Source organism: Leptodactylus fuscus, chromosome 6, assembly GCF_031893055.1.
Source record: "Leptodactylus fuscus isolate aLepFus1 chromosome 6, aLepFus1.hap2, whole genome shotgun sequence".
Taxonomy (NCBI): domain Eukaryota; kingdom Metazoa; phylum Chordata; class Amphibia; order Anura; family Leptodactylidae; genus Leptodactylus; species Leptodactylus fuscus.
The window spans coordinates 152,534,992-152,553,900 of NC_134270.1; the positions used below are offsets into that span (position 1 = coordinate 152,534,992).

The 18,909-nt window shown below is 46.2% G+C and overlaps 1 protein-coding gene across 1 annotated transcript in view; it reads left to right on the plus strand.

Annotated features, from left to right (window-relative positions):
• The first annotated feature begins 10,955 nt into the window (after positions 1–10,955).
• LOC142208858 (uncharacterized) overlaps positions 10,956–18,909 on the plus strand; it is an 82,473-nt gene continuing 74,519 nt past the window's right edge. The window contains exon 1 of the mRNA XM_075277634.1: positions 10,956–11,558. Within this exon, the coding sequence (XP_075133735.1) occupies positions 11,372–11,558 (187 nt within the window). The 5' untranslated portion in view covers positions 10,956–11,371. The remainder of the gene's footprint in view (positions 11,559–18,909) is intronic.

An 18,909-nucleotide genomic window follows, 5' to 3' on the forward strand; every position in this document is an offset into this window, starting at 1 on the left:
TCCCTGCACTATACAGTGCATGGTATCAGAAGCAGATGTCTCCAGGCCCTATATAGTGCAGGGAAACCATTACTGCAGCTCATAGACACCAATGGAACCTGAGCTACAGATCGCCCGGCCACTGCAGAGGGCATGGAGGTATCTGCTTCAGCTCCTTCCACTGTATAGTACAGTACCTGCAGAGTGTAGGGGATTCTGACTAATATTATCCACGCATTGCAGGAAAATATCCGCATTTGAATTGCCGCAATTTTAAAGGGATCCTATCATTAAATAGCCTTAAGAAAGGCTATTCTTCTCCTACCTTTAGATGTCTTCTCCTCGCCGCAGTTCGGTATATAATCTGGTATTCGTCTGTATGCAAATTAGTTCTCTTGCAGCACTGGGGGTGGTAAGTACGCGGCCATTTTCTTGTGGCCGCGGGTATGCACAGTCGGCTTTGCCCGAGGCCTAGAAGTTTGACCCCCAGCGCCGGAAGAAGACGTGTGAAGAGCCCGTTCCTGAAGAAGATGGCGCTGGAGAGTTCTCTTGCAGCATTGGGGACGCCCCCAGTGCTGTTTGAGCGCTAGGGCCCGCCCCCAGTACTGCGAGACAACTCATTAGCATACAGATGAAAACCAGGATTTATACCAAATGGTGGTGCGGAGAAGACATCTAAAGGTAGGAGAAGAATAGCCTTTCTTAAGGCTATTCCTATGTGTTGGTCACAAAAAATTTCTTTTTAATGATAGGATCCCTTTAAGAACCGTCACATTTTTGTAAATAGCAACATCTCAATTATACCTATACCGCTGGGTATTCCCTATAGGTATAATAGAGACAGAAAGTCTGCAGAGGAAAACTCTTTGGACTTTCTTTGAAAAGTACTGTGAATTCAGTACACGCCAGAGTGCTGGAGTTATCTGTGCTTCTAGTTTTGGCATCAATATCCTTTCACCATCAGAAGGACGGACCTTACTGCTCAACGTCATCTGACAGTACAATTTTATGGAAGAGTACTATCAGGTGGGGCGTTCCTTACCCCCCAGGCAGTGGAATTTGGTGTTTTGGGAGTCTGAAGGAAAATAGTTGTCAGTCTATATGGACACAGGAGGAGGAACTACTACCAGGCCCGGATGGAAGAAAAATCCTGCCCTGGAAGATGCCCCAGTGGCCACCAAACCTATAGGTGGGGTGAGCCATACCTTGCAATTGAAACTGTTCCCTCGTGTCACCTTGCTGATATTGATAAGTTTTACTGTCTGTATTGCTGATGTCATGGTCACTTTCTTCAGGCTGCCTTGGATGACATCTTTGTAAATGAGGAACAGGTGTCTCTGCACCAGTATGGGGACATATTAGGAGTAGAGCACTGTGTGGCCCACTTGGGTAGGCCTAGAACGAGGTAACAATTAGCTGCTAATGTGACTGAAGTTGTGACAGTAAGAAGCCGTGGTCCATGACTAGTAACCATGGGTGGGAGAGAAGTTCTGGAGGAGTTGTGCTGAGCTACTAAAATTATTTATCTTCTATCCATAGAACAAAGGATAAATAGAGACCCCCACTGATCTTGAGAAGGGGGTTGTGTCGCGTCCACCAAGAATGTACACATGCACTCCTCGCACCATTCAATTTGTTCTTGTTCCATGCCCTCCAAAGCCACACCTGTGGATGGTTTTAAAAACCCATTAAAATCAATGGGTTTCATAAAAAGATCTGAAAAACTGATTCCATATGGAGACGCAAACATAATGCGAGGATATGCCATTGTCATCCGTTGTGATCCTGCCGAAAACTAGAACAAGGCGGCTGTGAAAGGAAGCGCTGTGTCGCTGCATATTACACACAATCGCTGAACCCGCACATCAAAATCACATATTTATGGTGATTCTAAGAGAACAAAAGATCATCAAATACAATAAAATCCGTATAAATGTTCCATTTTATTCCAGAATAATAGAATCATACAAAAACATACAATCTATAGAATATAAAAACCGAAAGCATACTGCATAATAATAAAATATAATACAAAGTATATGCAAAAAGCTATTCATAATCCTTGCTAAACTATTACATTATTAAAAATCATATAGGAATAGTTTTTCTACCAGGAGGTTAATAACATTGGGGGGGTTACCATGTGGTGGTAGTAATACTGGGGGGTTACCAAAGGACCCTTGTGGTGGTAGTAATACTGGGGGGTTACCAAAGGACCCTTGTGGTGGTAGTAATACTGGGGAGTTACCAAAGGACCCTTGTGGTGGTATTAATACTGGAGTGTTGCATATCTCCAAACAGTCCTGGTTTCAACTCATCAACACCCTCCAGACACAGATGAGTTGATTCCAATGCTGAAGCAGGGAGCCGTCAGTGAGCCAGCGACTGAGGGGGCCGCAGGAGAGAACCAGTCCATGGTATGTTCTAGGTAACAGGTTAAAATGGAAATTTGCAAATTGGAGGCTGATAATATTTGCATTTAGCTGTATAGTGAAGCACAAAAAAAAAAAAAATCTATTGGTGGGCCTTCCAGTCCGACATAGATTCTGGTGCATGTTGTCCTAGAACTCTGTTAGGGCCCCTTCACACGGCGTAAGCGCTCGGCTCATTCCGAGCCGTACACACGAGCGCTTCTAAACACTTCCCATTCGCTTCAATGGGAGCGAGCGTAAAGCCGGCTTTACGCGCGCTCCCATTGAAGTGAATGGGAAGTGTTTAGAAGCACTCGCTTGTACGGCTCGGAATGAGCCGAGCGCTTACGCCGTTTGAAGGGGCCCTTATGATGTTCCCACGGGCGAACCTATCCTCTATGCTGCCTGAGGTAAACTTAGAAATATGCCCCCCCTCCCCCTCCAAAAAAAAGATACCTAACCCAGCTATCTTTGGTTGCGTTCCCCCTTAATTAAAATTGTAGGGCATCCTAGACCCTTCATTGGACTCTTCTGCTGGCGTCTCTTCTCACCCTTACTCGCTCATCAGGAGGATTAAGCTTAATCTGGTCCTAGACCCTTCATTGGACTCTTCTGCTGGCGTCTCTTCTCACCCTTACTCGCTCATCAGGAGGATTAAGAGGGACCTTCATTCCCACCAGCTTGTGGACTCCTGGAGGTTACTCCACCCATTGGATAGGGATTACTCCTATTACTCTCCGGTCCATCACCGATATTCTCGTATCGACTACCTCTTTATCCGTCACCAACATCTCCACTCTTTGTTGGCTGCGGAAGTCGATAACATTACTTTCTCCGACCATGCTTTGGTTACTTTGTCTGTTTCCTTGTCCTCTCCTATTCCCTTCCAGCGTCAGTGGAAACTTAACGCATCACTTCTTGATGACGTAACCATCCTGGATGACATTAAGACCCGTTTGGGGGAATACTTTGAGAGGGAGGAATTGTCGGGGATTGCTCCTCCAATGGTGTGGGAGGCTCACAAATGTTTTATCCGGGGTATCCTGTTGCAACATGGTTCCCGCTTAAACAAGGAACGCCGGGCTTGTATTGAATCTCTGCTGCAGCGGATCCGCTCATTGGAACTTCTTCATAAACGCCAAATCACTCCTGATGTTTATTCCCAGCTTGCCAGTGCCCGAGAGGAATTGCGTACGCTCGTCACTGATAGGGTGAAGGGTACTCTAGCTAAATGCAGACGTCATTTTTATGAGTTTGGAAATAAGAGCGGGCGTTCACTAGCTAGGGCCCTTCGGGTTCAGCAGTCCTCCACCTACGTTCCATGCATCAATTCCACCCAGGGTACTCGATTACACATGCCCCTTGATATTGCAGCTGCCTTTCGGGACTACTATGCCTCTTTGTATTCTGTAAACTCTGGCCCTTCTCCTCTCCCTGAAGCGGAGTTCCGAGATCGCATTCGTTCTTATCTCTCCTCCTCTGGTCTCCCGTCGTTGTCTCTAGAGGAATTGACGGCCTTGGAATCTCCTATTGTTGAAGAGGAAATTTCTTTAGCTATCTCCAGTATGGCAACGGGTAAGGCCCCAGGCCCAGACGGCCTTACCTTGGTATACTATAAGAAACTTGGCCCTGAACTCCGCCCCAGACTGTTGAAAGTTTTCAATTCTCTCACCGATGGCTCGGCCCTTTGTCGTGACTCCCTGTGTGCTCACATAGCGGTTATCCCCAAACCCGGAAAGGACCCTCTTCTGTGCTCTAACTACCGCCCCATTTCGCTAATCAATGTTGACCTAAAAATTTTAGCCAAGATCCTTGCGACGCGTTTATCGCCCTTGTTAGGAAATATTGTTCACGCGGATCAAGCTGGATTTTTACCCGGCCGTGAGGCTCGAGATAATACTACCAAAGCTATCAACCTCATGTATGGGGCTAAACAATCGGGCTCTCCTCTCATGCTTCTTTCAACTGACGCTGAGAAAGCCTTCGACAGGGTCAACTGGCGGTTCATGGAAGAGACCCTGTTACATATTGGCCTTGGAAATCGCATGATGAGTTGGATCATGGCTCTATACTCTCTCCCTACAGCGATGGTTAGGGTGAACGGTTTATTGTCCCAGTCCTTCCCTATCCGAAATGGCACTAGGCAAGGATGCCCCCTCTCGCCTCTCATTTTCGTCCTGACTCTTGAACCCTTCCTCCGCCAGGTTCGAGCCGACCCGAACATCTCAGGCGCTGCTCATTCTTCCTGTTTATACAAAGTGGCGGCTTATGCAGACGACTTGCTATTTTTTCTTTCCTCCCCTCATGTTTCTCTTCCAGCTCTGATGTCTGCCTTTCAGGTTTACTCGACCCTTTCGAATTTTAAAATCAACTTTTCGAAATCAGAAGCCCTTAATTGTGACCCTTTCCTCCTCGGCGGCCACCTCCTTGAGTCAATCTTTCCCTTTTCATTGGGCCCCCACTTCTCTCAAATATTTGGGGGTTTATCTTACTCCGGACCCGAAAGATCTCTTTCGTTGCAACTTCCCCCCACTTCTGGCGTCTATCAGGGCTGATTGTACTCGATGGTCCGCTGGAGCCTTTACTTGGTTCGGGAGATGCGCGATTTTTAAAATGAACATTCTCCCTCGTCTTCTCTACTTGATGCAGGCGCTTCCCATTCACATCCCTCTGTCTTTTCTTAGATCCCTCACTTCCGTCCAACTGAAGTTCATCTGGTCGGGCAGACCCGCCCGAGTGAGCAAGGCTTTTCTCTTTCGTCCCAAGAGTTGCGGTGGTTTATCGCTTCCGGACCTGAAGTCCTATTACTTGGCTACCCACCTGACTCGTGTCGTGGACTGGTGTAGGCATGCTATTTCTAAACCTTGGGTCTACATCGAACAGGCATTCTCTCCGATCCCTTTGCAGGTTGCCCCATGGTTGGACTCCTCCTCATTGTCATCTCTCTTTTCTCACCCTACCCTTGGTCCCACGCTTCGGATTTGCTCCAGGGGCCTTGTTCGCTCCACTCTCCTCCCTAAGGATTCCGCTCTTTTCCCAGTGCTGGGCAATCCTGCCTTTCCACCTGGAATGTTTGACCGAGTTTTTCGTAATTGGCGCCGTCATGGGATTTTCCGTGCCTGTCACTTCCAGGACGCTGGGGGATGGACTACACTTCTGAATTCCCAGGCCCCTCCTGAGCTGCCCCCTTTGGACGCTTGGCGGGGGATGCAACTTCGTCACTTTTTACATTCTCTCCCTGCTCCTGCAGAGTTCCGCGTCGAACCTACCCCCTTGGAGAAGATTTTTGTTGGTGCTGGCCCCCTTCGCCACTCCCTCTCGCTCACTTACCGGATCCTGGTTGAACCTCCGGAGGACTTTGTTCCGCCGTTCTTGTTGAAATGGGAATCTGACTTATCCCTTTCCCTCTCTCAGGAACAGCGTAGGCGCATTTTTCGCCTTTCTCATACTGCTTCCATCAGCTCTCGCCACCAGGAGGCCAGCTACAAAATCTTGTCCCGATGGTATAGGGTTCCTACGAGACTCCATGCTATGTTTCCTCAGGTCTCCCCATTATGTTGGCGCTGTGGCGACGAGGAAGGCACGCTGCTACACATTTTTTGGTCCTGTCCTGCCCTTTCGTCCTTCTGGGAGGGGGTCAAGCGGATAACCCTCCAGCTTACTGAAACTTCTCACCATTTGGGCCCTGCCCTGTTCCTCCTTAATCATTGTGAGTCTTCTGTAAAGGTCTTTAAGCGTTCCCTACTTAGATTCCTGATCCTCGCTGCCCGGGCTTGTATCCCCCTTTTTTGGAAACGAGTGGATCCTCCTCCTCTCTCCCTCTGGATTTCGAAGGTCAACGAGATAATGCGCATGGAAAATCTCACGTCTTTCCTGCATGGCACGTACATCAAAACCTGGTTCTACTGGTTCAGGTTTCAACAGTCTGCAGAGTACCGGACGCTCCTGGGCTCTGACCCCTCCTCTGATTGATACTCTTGTTGTTCTTCTCAGGTATTTGACCAGTGGTTGCTCCCGAGCCCTTCCCAACTGGCTGTGGTATGGATGACCTGGCGAGCGCTCTCACTGGTTTCCTGACTGCTCACACTCACCCCTACCTACCCTTTCACCCCCCACATTTAGTCCTCTCCCCCACTCATCTGTCCCACTAACCCCTCCCTCCCCCCCCCCCCTTTTTTTCCTTTTTCTTTTTTTTCTATGTTGCTTTCTTTGTCTTTAATTTTTTTTTTTTTTTTTTTTTTTTTTTTAATTTTATTCTTCTGATTGTATTTTGTGTTGCACTGTGTGCTTTTTCTGTTCGCAGGGCGGGTGTTCGCCTTGTAACTTGTAATTGTTTTTTCTTTTCTTATTGTTTAAAAAAATTTTCAATAAAAATTTGAGTTATAAAAAAAAAAAAATTGTAGGGCAGGCCCCCATTTGCAGATGAAAAAATCCCCATATTTCACCCGCACACCTTATTTTTTGACCCCCACTTAGTATAGGGGCCCCCCATTTTTGCCCCCCACAATATATGACCCCCTTTTCTTGGCCCCCAGTACATGACAACCCCCCCACAGTATATCTTTTTTTTTTTTTTTTTTTTAATGACAAACTTTTTTATAGCCAGTGAATGCCATGTGTAGCGTAATGCAACTAAAAAACGCAGTGAAGAGAAACGCAGCAGAAAAAATGCGGCACAGATTAATTTTTCAATGTTTTTTCCACTGCGTTTTCATTTTTGCCCCCCCCCCCATTTAAGTACATAGGGAACGCACATGTTTGTAACATGCTGTAGTTTTTCTTCATTGTGTGGATGAGATTTAGGCTGAGGCCCATGTTGGAAAAGCAGTTTTTTTGTTGCAGATTTTGCTTCGGTTTTTGAGCCAAATCCAGGCTTAGGTGAGAAGTTTATGAGCTTCCTATATATTTCCTATTCCCTTTGTAGCTACTTCTGGGTTTGGCTAAAATAAACAAAAACAAAAAAAAAAACAGTAAAACTTTTTCTTGCAGGCAATATGTTGTTTTTATTAGTGTACTAGCATCTACCCGCGACTTCGTCCGCGCGTCAGTGTTGACGTGGAGCAGCGTACATGTGGGCAATAGGTGCTGGTTATTGTGCGCTGGCCCTAGGCTGCCATCCTTCCCACTGCACCCCCTTCTTCCCCACCGCCTCCCCTCCCGCGGCGGCCCCCGCACCAGCCACCAGCCTTCGCTCCCGCATCAACCCCCTTCACCCATCGGCCTGAACACCCACCTCCGACTTCCCCTGTGTGTCGTAGCACCCCCCTCACATCCCCGCCTCCTTTCCTGTGGCGGCGCACATACCGTACATACCTCTGGGCCCCCCTCCCGCGGAATCCCCCAAACTCTGCAGCGGCCCCCGTTCACAACCCTCCTCCTTATGTGGGTTCTCTTTGTAACCCCACTCCCCCGGCCTCCTTCCTCCCTGGCACCCCCTGGCTCTCAATTTCATGTCCCCCATTTTCCCCTTTCCCCCTGCTACCCTCTCCGCCTCCTACTACAGCATTCCCTCTGGCGGTTCCCCCTGCTTCCTCTCCCGGACCCCCTGCAAAATTTGGCGCATATCCGTTCGCTAGTTTAGGCATCATTAGGGAACAAACATCCAAACACACATACTTTTACATTTATAATATTAGTAGGATTGTGTATGATGTACTGGGAAGGAGGGGAAAAATGGGCAATGGTGTGGATGGTTTGAAGAAAGTGAATGTGTGAGATGTTTTTAGGGGGTTGTTTTTATCGTCGTCGAGTGGTATGGAAAATGACATGTGATATGTATTGTATGTTTGTGTTGGATTGCGTGGATGGGAAATGTATATGGTTTTATTTTTATTGTAAGGGCGGGAATAAAAGAGTAAACTGTGTAGAAACTGTATTGCTTTGAAAGGCGGTATATGGTGACAGCCGTAAGTGTGTTATACGTTGGTGTCGGGGGATGTATAGGGTGTTTTGTTAAGGGGGTAGTGGTGTACTTTGTATGTGTAACATGTGGGTTGAAAGGTAGAGGTTTGATGAGTTGTGCTATGAATTGTTTTCGAATGTTAAGAGTGGGCAAAGGGGATTTTGTGTGTTTTGTCTGGTTTTTGTGGTACGACGTTCACTGCAGAGGCAAAAACTTTGTCTAGCTTTGTAGCACGGTTGATTTTGGAGAGAGGGCTAGCTTTGATGTATGTGTTTCACAGTATTCAATCAGTTTTATATGTATTCTAGGGCCTGGGTTATTTTTTGTTTCTGTGTTTGTTTGTTTGTTTGTTTTTTTGGTAGGGTAGTTATTTGTCGATGTTTTATTTAACATGTGGTGTGTGCAGTTGTTAGACCCCCTAGGGGTCTTGAACGCCAGGGTGTTTGATCAGTAATGCAATGCATTACAATGGTAATGCATTGCATTGCATAATAGTGGCACTGCTATTGCAGGCTACATAGCATAGCCTGCAGTAGCATGTAAACAGTGACATCCCAGGGAGGCTTCACACAGCTACCGGCTGCCATATCAACCTGACGCAGGCAGCGGAGCTGAGTACGGGTGCTGGAGATGAGAGTGAAGATAGCGGCGCCAAGTATGGGCGAGGCGCGCTAAACGTTAATGTCCAGGATCGGTGCGGGCACCGACCGGGGACATTACCGCAGGTTTCCAACTGTGTGAAATAGTAGGCAACCGGGCGGCTATGGTATCCTCCTGGAGTAACGTTAAGGTGAGGGGCCAAGTGGGAAAGTATATGTAAATGTTATTGCCTGGGGTTAGGGGCTAGGCCAGAGAGGGCAATAGGGAGTTTGTGGCTTGCTATGCTAAAAAGTGTGTGGGATTGCAGAGCTGGTGCTATGAGTTGTGGGTTTGTGGGGGACCTGACAAAAACGTATGTCTGTGATTGTGACAAAAAGTAGCCTATCGTTCAATCCAAATTTGAGCCAAATCGGTTGAGTGGCTTTTGTGTGATTGAGGAACAAACATCCAAACACACAAACCCACAAACATCCAAACACACATACTTTCACCTTTATAATATTAGTAGGATGATCTTGTTTTATTCAACTTTCCCCACTACTGCATTCACCATATAGGATAAATGTCTTTACATTTTTATATTTTGGCCACATTTGGTTTATTTATTTATATGTAATCTAGGGAAAGGGTATTTTTTTATTTTATTTTATTTTTTACAAAAAACAATTTCAAACTTTTTGTTGCACCACTAGGGGGCTCGAACCTACAATTTGTAGATGTATTGCTTGTGCATTTGACCACGCATCTGAGGCTCCGTTCCTACAGAGTAACGCGCCGCTCATTCTGACACCTATACACGTGTCAGAATGAGCGCTGTAAAACAGAATCCCTTTGACTTCAATGGGTGCCATCTTACATGCGCTACACATTGAAATCAATGGGAGGCTTTTTAACCCATTGATTTCAATGTGTAGCACACGTAAGACAGCAATGGGATTATGTTTTACAGTGCTCACTCTTACATGTGTTTACGTGTCAGAATGAGCGGTGCGTTACTCCGTGAAAACAGGGCCTGAGTGTTAAATGCCTTTGATCAGAGTCACCTCTGATCATGGGCATGGCAACCATGTCCCTACTGTGTAAAACAGAATAGACTCAGCGGCCGTGGTGCCTGCTCAGGACTTTTTCACCACCTCCAACAACTACAGTTCTTAGCATCTATTAATAGTCGCCGCTCCACCGATTCCAGTGCAGTAGGAATTTTTTCCTCTGGCCCCCACCGTTCCTGAGCAATAAGTTCAGTTACTTTTCGTGCTATTTAAGCTCTGTAATGTCAGGAGGGCGGTGTCAAGCAGGAGGCGTGATTCAGAGCTCCAATCAGAGTCAGCCAGTGTCAGCACACAGAATCACACCCCTTGTCTGCACCTGCCTGACACCGCCCTTCTGACAGTACAGGGACTAAATAGCATATTGGACACCAAATTTAACAGCACTGATTGCTCAGGTATGGTGGGGGCTAGAGAAAAAATTCCAACTGTGCTGGAATCAGTGGAGCAGAGACTATTAAATGACGTGTGTATACATGTATACATGTTTCAAAGGGGTTAAAACCCTGCAAAATTTTAATTTAATTTTAATTTTAAAATTTAATATCTATATTTGCAGAATAATTTCATTTTTAATTGTCTGCAAATTTGTATGTGAAAAATCCTTTAAATGAAATCTCATTCGCTTTACTGGGAATGTAAAACGCTACGTTTCAGAAATGTGCGGTGTCAGCCTTAATGCACTTTGCAGTCCACGATACTGGCACAACTCTAAGCCTTTGGAGCAGATAGGATGCCTAGTGTACATACTTCATGTCATAAACATTTACTGAGAATTTCCTAAATATTTCCTAGAATTTGATATGACTGTGATGTGAGGATCAGCAGTGACAGGCTGGTGCCCCTGCTGGTGGTGACAGGTGCATTACATTGCCTGTCTGTACTGAGAGTGCTCTCTTGACTCTTGTGAGGAAGGGGTTAAAAGCATAGTAATGTGAGGCACAGACCTTTAAGAAGTGCAGCCCCTCCTTCCCTGGAGAAGCAGTGGCTGAGGTGCCAGTGCTATTGGTCGGCTCCCCTGTCACTCAGGGCAGGGAGTGCAGCTTCCTCTTTGAAAATGTTGCAAGTTTGCAAGAGATCAAGATCCTGGGATTCTTAGATCGACTACTGGCAGGAGCTGGGTGCTGGTCTGTGGGCATAGCCTGGGCACAGCACAGGAGACATGGGATGCCTGCAGCTCTCCAGGGCTCTGTAAAGTTCTCAGTACTGCCAGGAGAAGGGGGCTCTGCTGCATGTGACTGCTGTGGATTAAGGGGAACTGGCACAAGCTTGGTACCTGCTGCTGGCACTCTGCGGATGATATGCAAGCATCAGGATGTTATGGGACCTGCTGGTGACTTGACCAAGAGCCACACATATTGGTAGAAGAAGGAACAAGGGGGCATTGGGTGCCCATGCCAGAGTAAACCTAGGAGGACCTGTGGTATTGGATCATGGGCACTGGAGTGTGCAGCAGGAGGCAGAAGAGTCTCCTCCATACAGGCTTCTGTCTGCTGGCACTGATGGGGCTGGGCAGTGGGGTCTACTTATACAACTACGTGCAGAATAAAGCCAGGACATCAGAGGCTCAGGCTGTGAAATACAAGCAGCAGCAGGAAACCCTGTCTGCCCAGCTGCAAGGTAAGCAGTCAGTGGCAGGGGAGGGGACTGGGGGGGTCTGCTGGTTTCTAGTTCCTGATGGGCAGCCAGAGCTTTTAATTTAATTAGCCAGCAATCTATATCCCAGGCTGGGAGAGGAGATAAACTGCAGCCATATACCACCCCCTCCCCTCCATCCTGCCAAGGCGCTGAGAGTGGAGTTACAAAGTTGTCAGCAAGGGGTGAGAGTTCCTAGGAGTGTCCTGGCAGACGGGAGACTTGGCATAGTCCTAGTCTGCACATGGGATTGTTTATAGGACTGGATTTATTATAAATAGCTGAATGGGAGGGTAACAGACATCCCTCTGCCATGCGGAGTTGATTTAGGACCCACAAGTGTAATAGCAAGGATGATATTTGACATGTGAGTTGTATGTACAGGTAGTGGGCTCCAAACACTGGTGTGAACATGCTGGGAGTTGTAGTTTTGCAACAACTGGAGACCACTATTATACAATTGTACACTTCTAATCCAAAATATGGCTGGTTAACCATGTGCATGTATCGAGACATTCCTCACTAGGACAATAGCAATGACCCTAAAGGGTCCCCTGCAGGGGGAGGTAAATGGCCGTCCATGTGGTCAGTTGTGATGTCACTGCTGCAGCCCTGTAAACAAAGACCAGTGTAGAAATAAAGGAGGATTTCACAGGTAAATAAGCCTTATTTTTGCGTTATCCCATATCCGTGTCCTCATTACCCATCTTGGACAGTCTCTTTAGGCTAAGGTCACACGTAGCGAAACGCAGCTAAAAACGCTGCAGAAAAAAAATGCAGCAAAACTATTTTCCTTTTTATTTTGACATTTCCCATATAAGTCTATGGGGAAAATGTAGCGTTTCCATACGTAGAATTAACCTGTTGCACCTTGGCCTCTGCATACTTGGTTATTAAAGGGGTTGTCCGGGGAGTAAAGATTACCTTAACTAAACTGGAGACACTGGATGATGGACACGGGGGTTCTGACCCCTGGGTCATGTGAATGGAAAAAGCCCCTTACCCCTGGGTTGCTCCACTCACTCCTCCTCACCCATCTGGGCTATAGGGGCTGGCTTTACCATAGCACATTACCTGTGAGATCAGGGACAGAGCAACCCATTTTTGCATCTTGGGCTGGGGTCACATCTGCGTCAGATTCTCAGTTTTGAAAATCCCCAGATGAAAAAAGTGCTGCAAGTCCAACTTTTTCATCCGGCAGCTTCAGTTTTAAAGCCCGGACCCCTGACGGTTCCTGTTATATCATCGAGTGCCACCAGTGTCTGTTATTTTAGGGGCCGTTCACATGGCGGAAAATTAAGAATAATTCCTCTTTATTTTCTGGCTGCCATCTTCCTGCAGCAGAATGCCGACCAGCAGGGAGTCTGGAGGCACGGCAAGATCAAGCACGAGGCTTATTTTTTTTCATTGTCCTGCTTATATCTCTGCCTAACTTTGAAAACAATGGGAGGCAAACTTTGGGTGGAATCCACCACTGATTTGATGATGGAATCTGCCCTCAAATCAACGTCTAATTCCTTTGTGATCGCCCCTTAGCAGTCTGACGGAGCAGAACACCAGCGCAGATGTGAACATGGCTTTACTTTTTAGACTGGGACAGAATCAGCAAAGTCATCAGAGGACCCATGCCAGTGATCTGTCTCCCTCTGCCAGTGCCCACTTGTATTTTTTTTTAATAGGGGCCATAGTGTGTGTCCTATAGACTTGAATGAGACACAGACTTCTGTAGTCACTACGATGACTATGTATGGCAAGTGAGCACTGAAGGTTGGACTGACACTGGGAAATGGCTGATCTGTGGGGGTCCCAGCAGTTGGACCCACCAGTCTAAAATTCATGTCCGATCCTATGGATTAACTGTAAAAAGCTGGATAACGCCAATAATGGCAGCTCTTGAACTGTGGGGTCCTAGATAAGTTCTTATTCACGTGTATGTAGGCGTTTTACATCAGTGGCCGAGATTTACTATTGTGGCTATGACTAGAGTGGTCACATGTGGCAGGGACTTCTGTAAAAACAAGACACTGGATCAGCAGGACCGGGCCGCACCGCGGTGAGAGACTCCGAACAGCGGGGACAGGTGATGGCGGGAGGATAAAGCTTTCTCATAGAAGGCTGTATTCCATTCTCGTCTCTGTAGTTGATTCCTATGGACCAGTCAGGACCAATTCTATCTTGTTTAGAACTCTGGATTGTGTTGCTCCTCTGCTGTTCCTCCTGGAAATGTATGTCTGAATTGACAATTGAATATTTCTTATGAGTCTATGATATCGTTCTCCATTGTTTTGATGGTACAATACGGTAAAGGAAGGCCAACATCTAGTTGTTATAGGTTACAGGCCTGTTTGTGTCCCTCCGTTACAAGCTCTGAGAATCTCCTGGAAAGCCATTTATTCCTCAGGATTTATTGACTCGTATTCATGGCTCATTAATTGTTATAGGCCGGAGACGTCAGCATAATTTAATAGATCAATGGAACAGCTTGAGGTAATGGGTTTCAATGCTTCCTCATAAGGATCTATGTATAAAATATGTAGAGGAGGACGTGGACAAGTCTGGATTGAGTTATTAGTAGACTTCATGTATAGAGAATAATACATCAAGGAGAGAATCCCAAGCAAAAGATGTCAGTCGAAATCTTACAACAATATTATAAATCCTACAAAAATTAACCTCTGAGCTAAGTAACCCCCAAAAAATTAGTTCAAGGCTCCATACACACGTCCGTCTGTAAAAAAAAAAAAAGCGGGTCCTATCCATGAACAAGTCACCTTCCTATTGAAATCCATAGGGGACAGAAGGCAGTCAGATGTCATCCCAGGTGCATTCCGTGATAAAATCGGCACCCCCAGTCATGTGCATGAGGCCTTAAAGAGAACCTTTCACACCTCCACCATTACTAGTTCATAGGATCTGTTAATGGGCTCTGCGCCACTGATTCGAGTCCAGTTGGAATTCTCTCTAGCTCCCACCATTCCTGAGTAACAAGCACAGTTAGCTTTGGTGCCTGATGTGCTGTTTAGGCTCTGCACAGTCAGGAGGGAGGTGTCAGGCAGGGGGTGTGACTCAGAGCTGCAATCAGAGGCAGCCAGTGTCAGAGCTCAGATTTACACCCCCATGCCTGACACCGCCTTCCTGCCAGTACGGATCCTAAATAGTATATCAGACTCCAAAACCAACTACATTGATTGCTCAGGAATGGTGGGGGCTAGAGAAAAAATTCCAACTGTGCCAGAATCAGTGGAGAGTGGCTATTAAATGATGCAACGTACTGGACTTGTTGGAGGTGGTGAAAGGTCCTCTTTAAGTGTATTATGCATCTTGAAAATACATCGGGAGGGATTCATCATTCCATCTACCAATTTTCTGGCACAGAGGGAGGATATTAATGTACACACTTGGCACAAGACCCTTTTTTGCGATAAATGTGTGCCACAAGTCCCAGATCCTTGCCTAGCCCGCCATGTTGCGCAAATATAAGCAGAGTGGACTGAGGCAGGGAACCTTGGCTCAACAGATTTATTATAACTCAGGTTTTGTGGCTGCAGCCTCTTCATAAATTTCCTCTTTTCTGCACCAGTCGCAATGAATTTGCTCCATAGCCTACAACAATTACTTATCCCTGACACAGCGATATACAGTAACATGGCAGCTAGTAAGGAGTCCTCTATGTTCACATAGGTGTCAACCTAGCCTTAGTGGTTATAAACTTTTCACTGGTGGCTGTGTTTGTATCTGATTATTGAGAGTGGATTGAAGGGACCCCCAAAATTCACCAGAATAGGAGTATCCCCTTCTAAATAGAACTGTTGTTTGTTAGGTGCACTGTCGTTGCATTTAGTTCTATGGGACTGTTCAGTCTATACTTGGATTCTCTTCGCCAGTCCAATAGGGTCCGCTCACATGGGATGGTGCAGGAAACTCCCAAACTTGTGAGGGCCCCAGTGGTTGGAATTCCTCTAAAACACTTTTCCACCAGCCACGGGATAAGTGATAAAGCTGTAAATTTGGCTCCTTAAAGTGGTCCTAGGAAAAAAACCAAAATTCTAAAAAATGTCCTCTTTTTGTTGGCGGATAGTTCTGTGAAACTCGGCAAGTCCCTCAACTTCTGCAGATCTGTGCAGGGTTCGAATACTACATTTGCATCGGTCAAGATATAAAACTGCATTTGGGTCCAGAAAACCCCTTTAACCTATAGGTGCACTTCCCAAAATCCAACCAGTATATCATAAAGGCTCGTTCTCTGATATCACTGTTGTCTATGGCTGCCAGTGCTTTCTCTTCCTGGTTGGTTCCCCTGTACAGAGTCCAGCTATATCTATCAGAAGGGAGAAAGCTGCGCTTCCTGGCAATGGGTTCCTTGGGCACGTGTGAGGTGTTTTTGTTCTGCTCGCACCCACACAGGACGCCAGTGCACAGTTGAGCGTCTGCCAGGTTGCTATGGGTTTTGGGGTATGAAAGAACGGTTACAAAAGCTGTGGCGGAGATTAGTGCAGGGCATTGTTTGCCAGTACTGTTTGTTCAGCTTTATAGTACACCGGGATTTACTTTTGTATTTAAGGACGTGGAAGTTTCCCAGATCAACAAATAAAGTAACATGTTCCAACAATTCATGTACGCAACATGGGAAGGACTTTTTGACCTGCAACTTTTTATATCCTCGAAGGCTCTTGCTGGTTATTGTTTGCTCATAAGAAATCCTGAACGTTACAAGTGTTTCAGGTTCAGTAAAGGTAAGGGCAGCAGACGGAGCTTTTCTAAGGACACTCTTGGTATAGACATGGGGCCCAATAGGTACAGATGGAGCAGAGTTAACCTGAACTTCTGCCATTGGTTAAAATGTTACACAGAAGGCGGAAAAGATTGATGAAAAGTCATTGCAAGAAAAACATTTCACAATAACTTTTCGTTGGTCTTTGTTGTCTTCTGTGATCTCTGATAAGATATCGCATTGCTGCAGTTTAACCAGTTGCACAAGTTCAGGTTAACTCTGCTACATCTGTAAGTGGTTGTGTGGGGGCTTTTCCTGCGCACACTCTGGTACCCCCAGTTCCAGCATTCACTTTCCTCTCTGAGTGGACGCACATGTTGACCTGCTGAAGGTCAGTCCACACAGAGTTTTTGGGCGGGGAGTCTGATGCGGGAAAAAAGCCTCCCATTGCTACGACTGTAAAGTGCAGAATTTTTTTCCCCTTGTGGTTTCGCAACAGAGAAAAAAAACAAACTGCATTTCCGCAATGTGTGGCCCCGGGAGCTTCCACAAACACTCTGTGCTTGACCAACGTGTTCCATAGTGCACCAGACCCATCTTTCTGGCTATTCCTGTTATTGAACCGGCTCATTCTTCTCATCTGCTGCCTACCCCGACATCTGACTGTTTACCGTACTCTGCCTGCCCTGACTTTTTTTACCTTCCTGTTTGTATTGTGTCGCCCTGTTGTGTCATGTCCGCCGTCACTTACAGAAACTACTCCTGTGGTTGTGACCTGGGGATTACCTTCCATGTAGTCCAGATTTCTTTATAAGGCCGGGTTCACACGGAGTATTCTGGCTCGTCATTTGGTACATACACGCCGCGGGAGGATTTGGGAGCCGGTACCGTACACGCGGCACTATTTTGCTATTATAGCGTATACGGCCTGCAAAAGATCCCGTGGTGTGTACGTACCAAATGACGAGCCACAATACTCCGTGTGAACCCGGCCTAAGGGTTAAAGGATGAATACCCAGGAATCTCTTAGACTCCATCCTCAGGTTTTACCCCAAGACAAATCCATTGTGACGAAGACCATGCTATACCCGTAACTCCGTGAACAGTGTAGGCTGTACACATTTGTGCTTGGTATTGAGCTCTAGAATTTCTAATAAACTGATGCTAGAGGACAACTCGCAGATGAGTCTCGGGCAAATTCCTGACCTTAGCTGTAGGTTTCCAACCTCAAATTATCAATAATATGGAAACATCTGGTACTGGTGATACGGACTACTAGGTTCTGGGCTGCTCTACATAGAAGGTCATGGAGAGAAGAAGAGCCAATGATTCCACCCCATTCCAGGATTCATTCCTACCAGGCATGACTGGCACAACATATATCACCCCTATACAGAATCACGAATCTTTGAACCCCTTTAACCTTCAGGGTGACTATTACCTCTGCACTGCCCTATAGCTAGTAATAAAACACGCGGAATGGACACATTTTCTGGAATATTTCTATATTTTTTTGGATGCTAATCCTAATGTCGCAGAACGTTTACTTGCCGTAGCAGCGTCTTAATTAATAATATTGGAGAGTTCCACTTGGCTCACTGTTCGTGGCAAATCCTTAATCCTGCTACGAAAATGTATCTGATTATATTTGGCAGTACGTCGAGCCTTCCAAATAGTTGTAAATTATTCTTAGGTTTTTATTTATTAGAGCGTACACAGCGGTATGCTAATATAGATATCACATAATAAAAAATGGATTCTGCTCGGCCCCTGAAAAGAGAGAGAGCCCAGTCAAGGGTGGTCCCGTTCCCTTTGTTTTTGGGTGTCGAACATGTAAAGGACCGTCTTCTCCAGAGGATGCTATTGTTAGCAAATAGAGATGAGCGAGTACTGATCAGCCGATCCGAACAGCACGCTCGCATAGAAATGAATGGACGTAGCCGGCACGTGGGGGGTTAAACGGCCGGCCGACTTCAAAGCGGAAGTACCAGGTGCATCCATTCATTTCTATGGAGCGTGCTGTTCGGATCGGCTGATCCGAACAGTGCTCACTCATCTCTATTAGCAAACCAGGATTTTTCTAAGGCCGGGTTCACATCTGTGTTCAGTGGAGCCCCCCGAACGGAAACCTATATGCTCTAAAAAGTGGTTGGCTAAGAAACCACACGGACCCCATAGACTATAATGAGGTCCATGTGGTTCCCACATTAAACGTGGAGAAAAAAGTACTGCAAAATACATATTTATTTTCATAGGAATTCAATCACTAGTCTTTTTCGGGACTTAGAGGATCTATGTTGACTCTGACTGCCAGCCATTTACGAAGGGGACAGAGTAGGAGTTGGAGCCGGTGGTTTGGCTTAACAACGCCACAGCCATGGGGGCAGGGGCTACATGGCCTGACAAACTTAACATCGTTTTTGGCATAAGTAACACACGAAAAATACCCCAACTCTTTTGACTTTTCGGTCCTGCTCGATCCTAGATGGGCAATTGTTAAATGGGTGGTTCCTCTTATTAATTTTGGAATATCTGATGCCAGTAGATTATAAATTAAAAAAGAAAAATGAATAGTCAGTCTTATTGCAATACAAAAGAGGTCTCCATTTGCAAATGATACTTGTG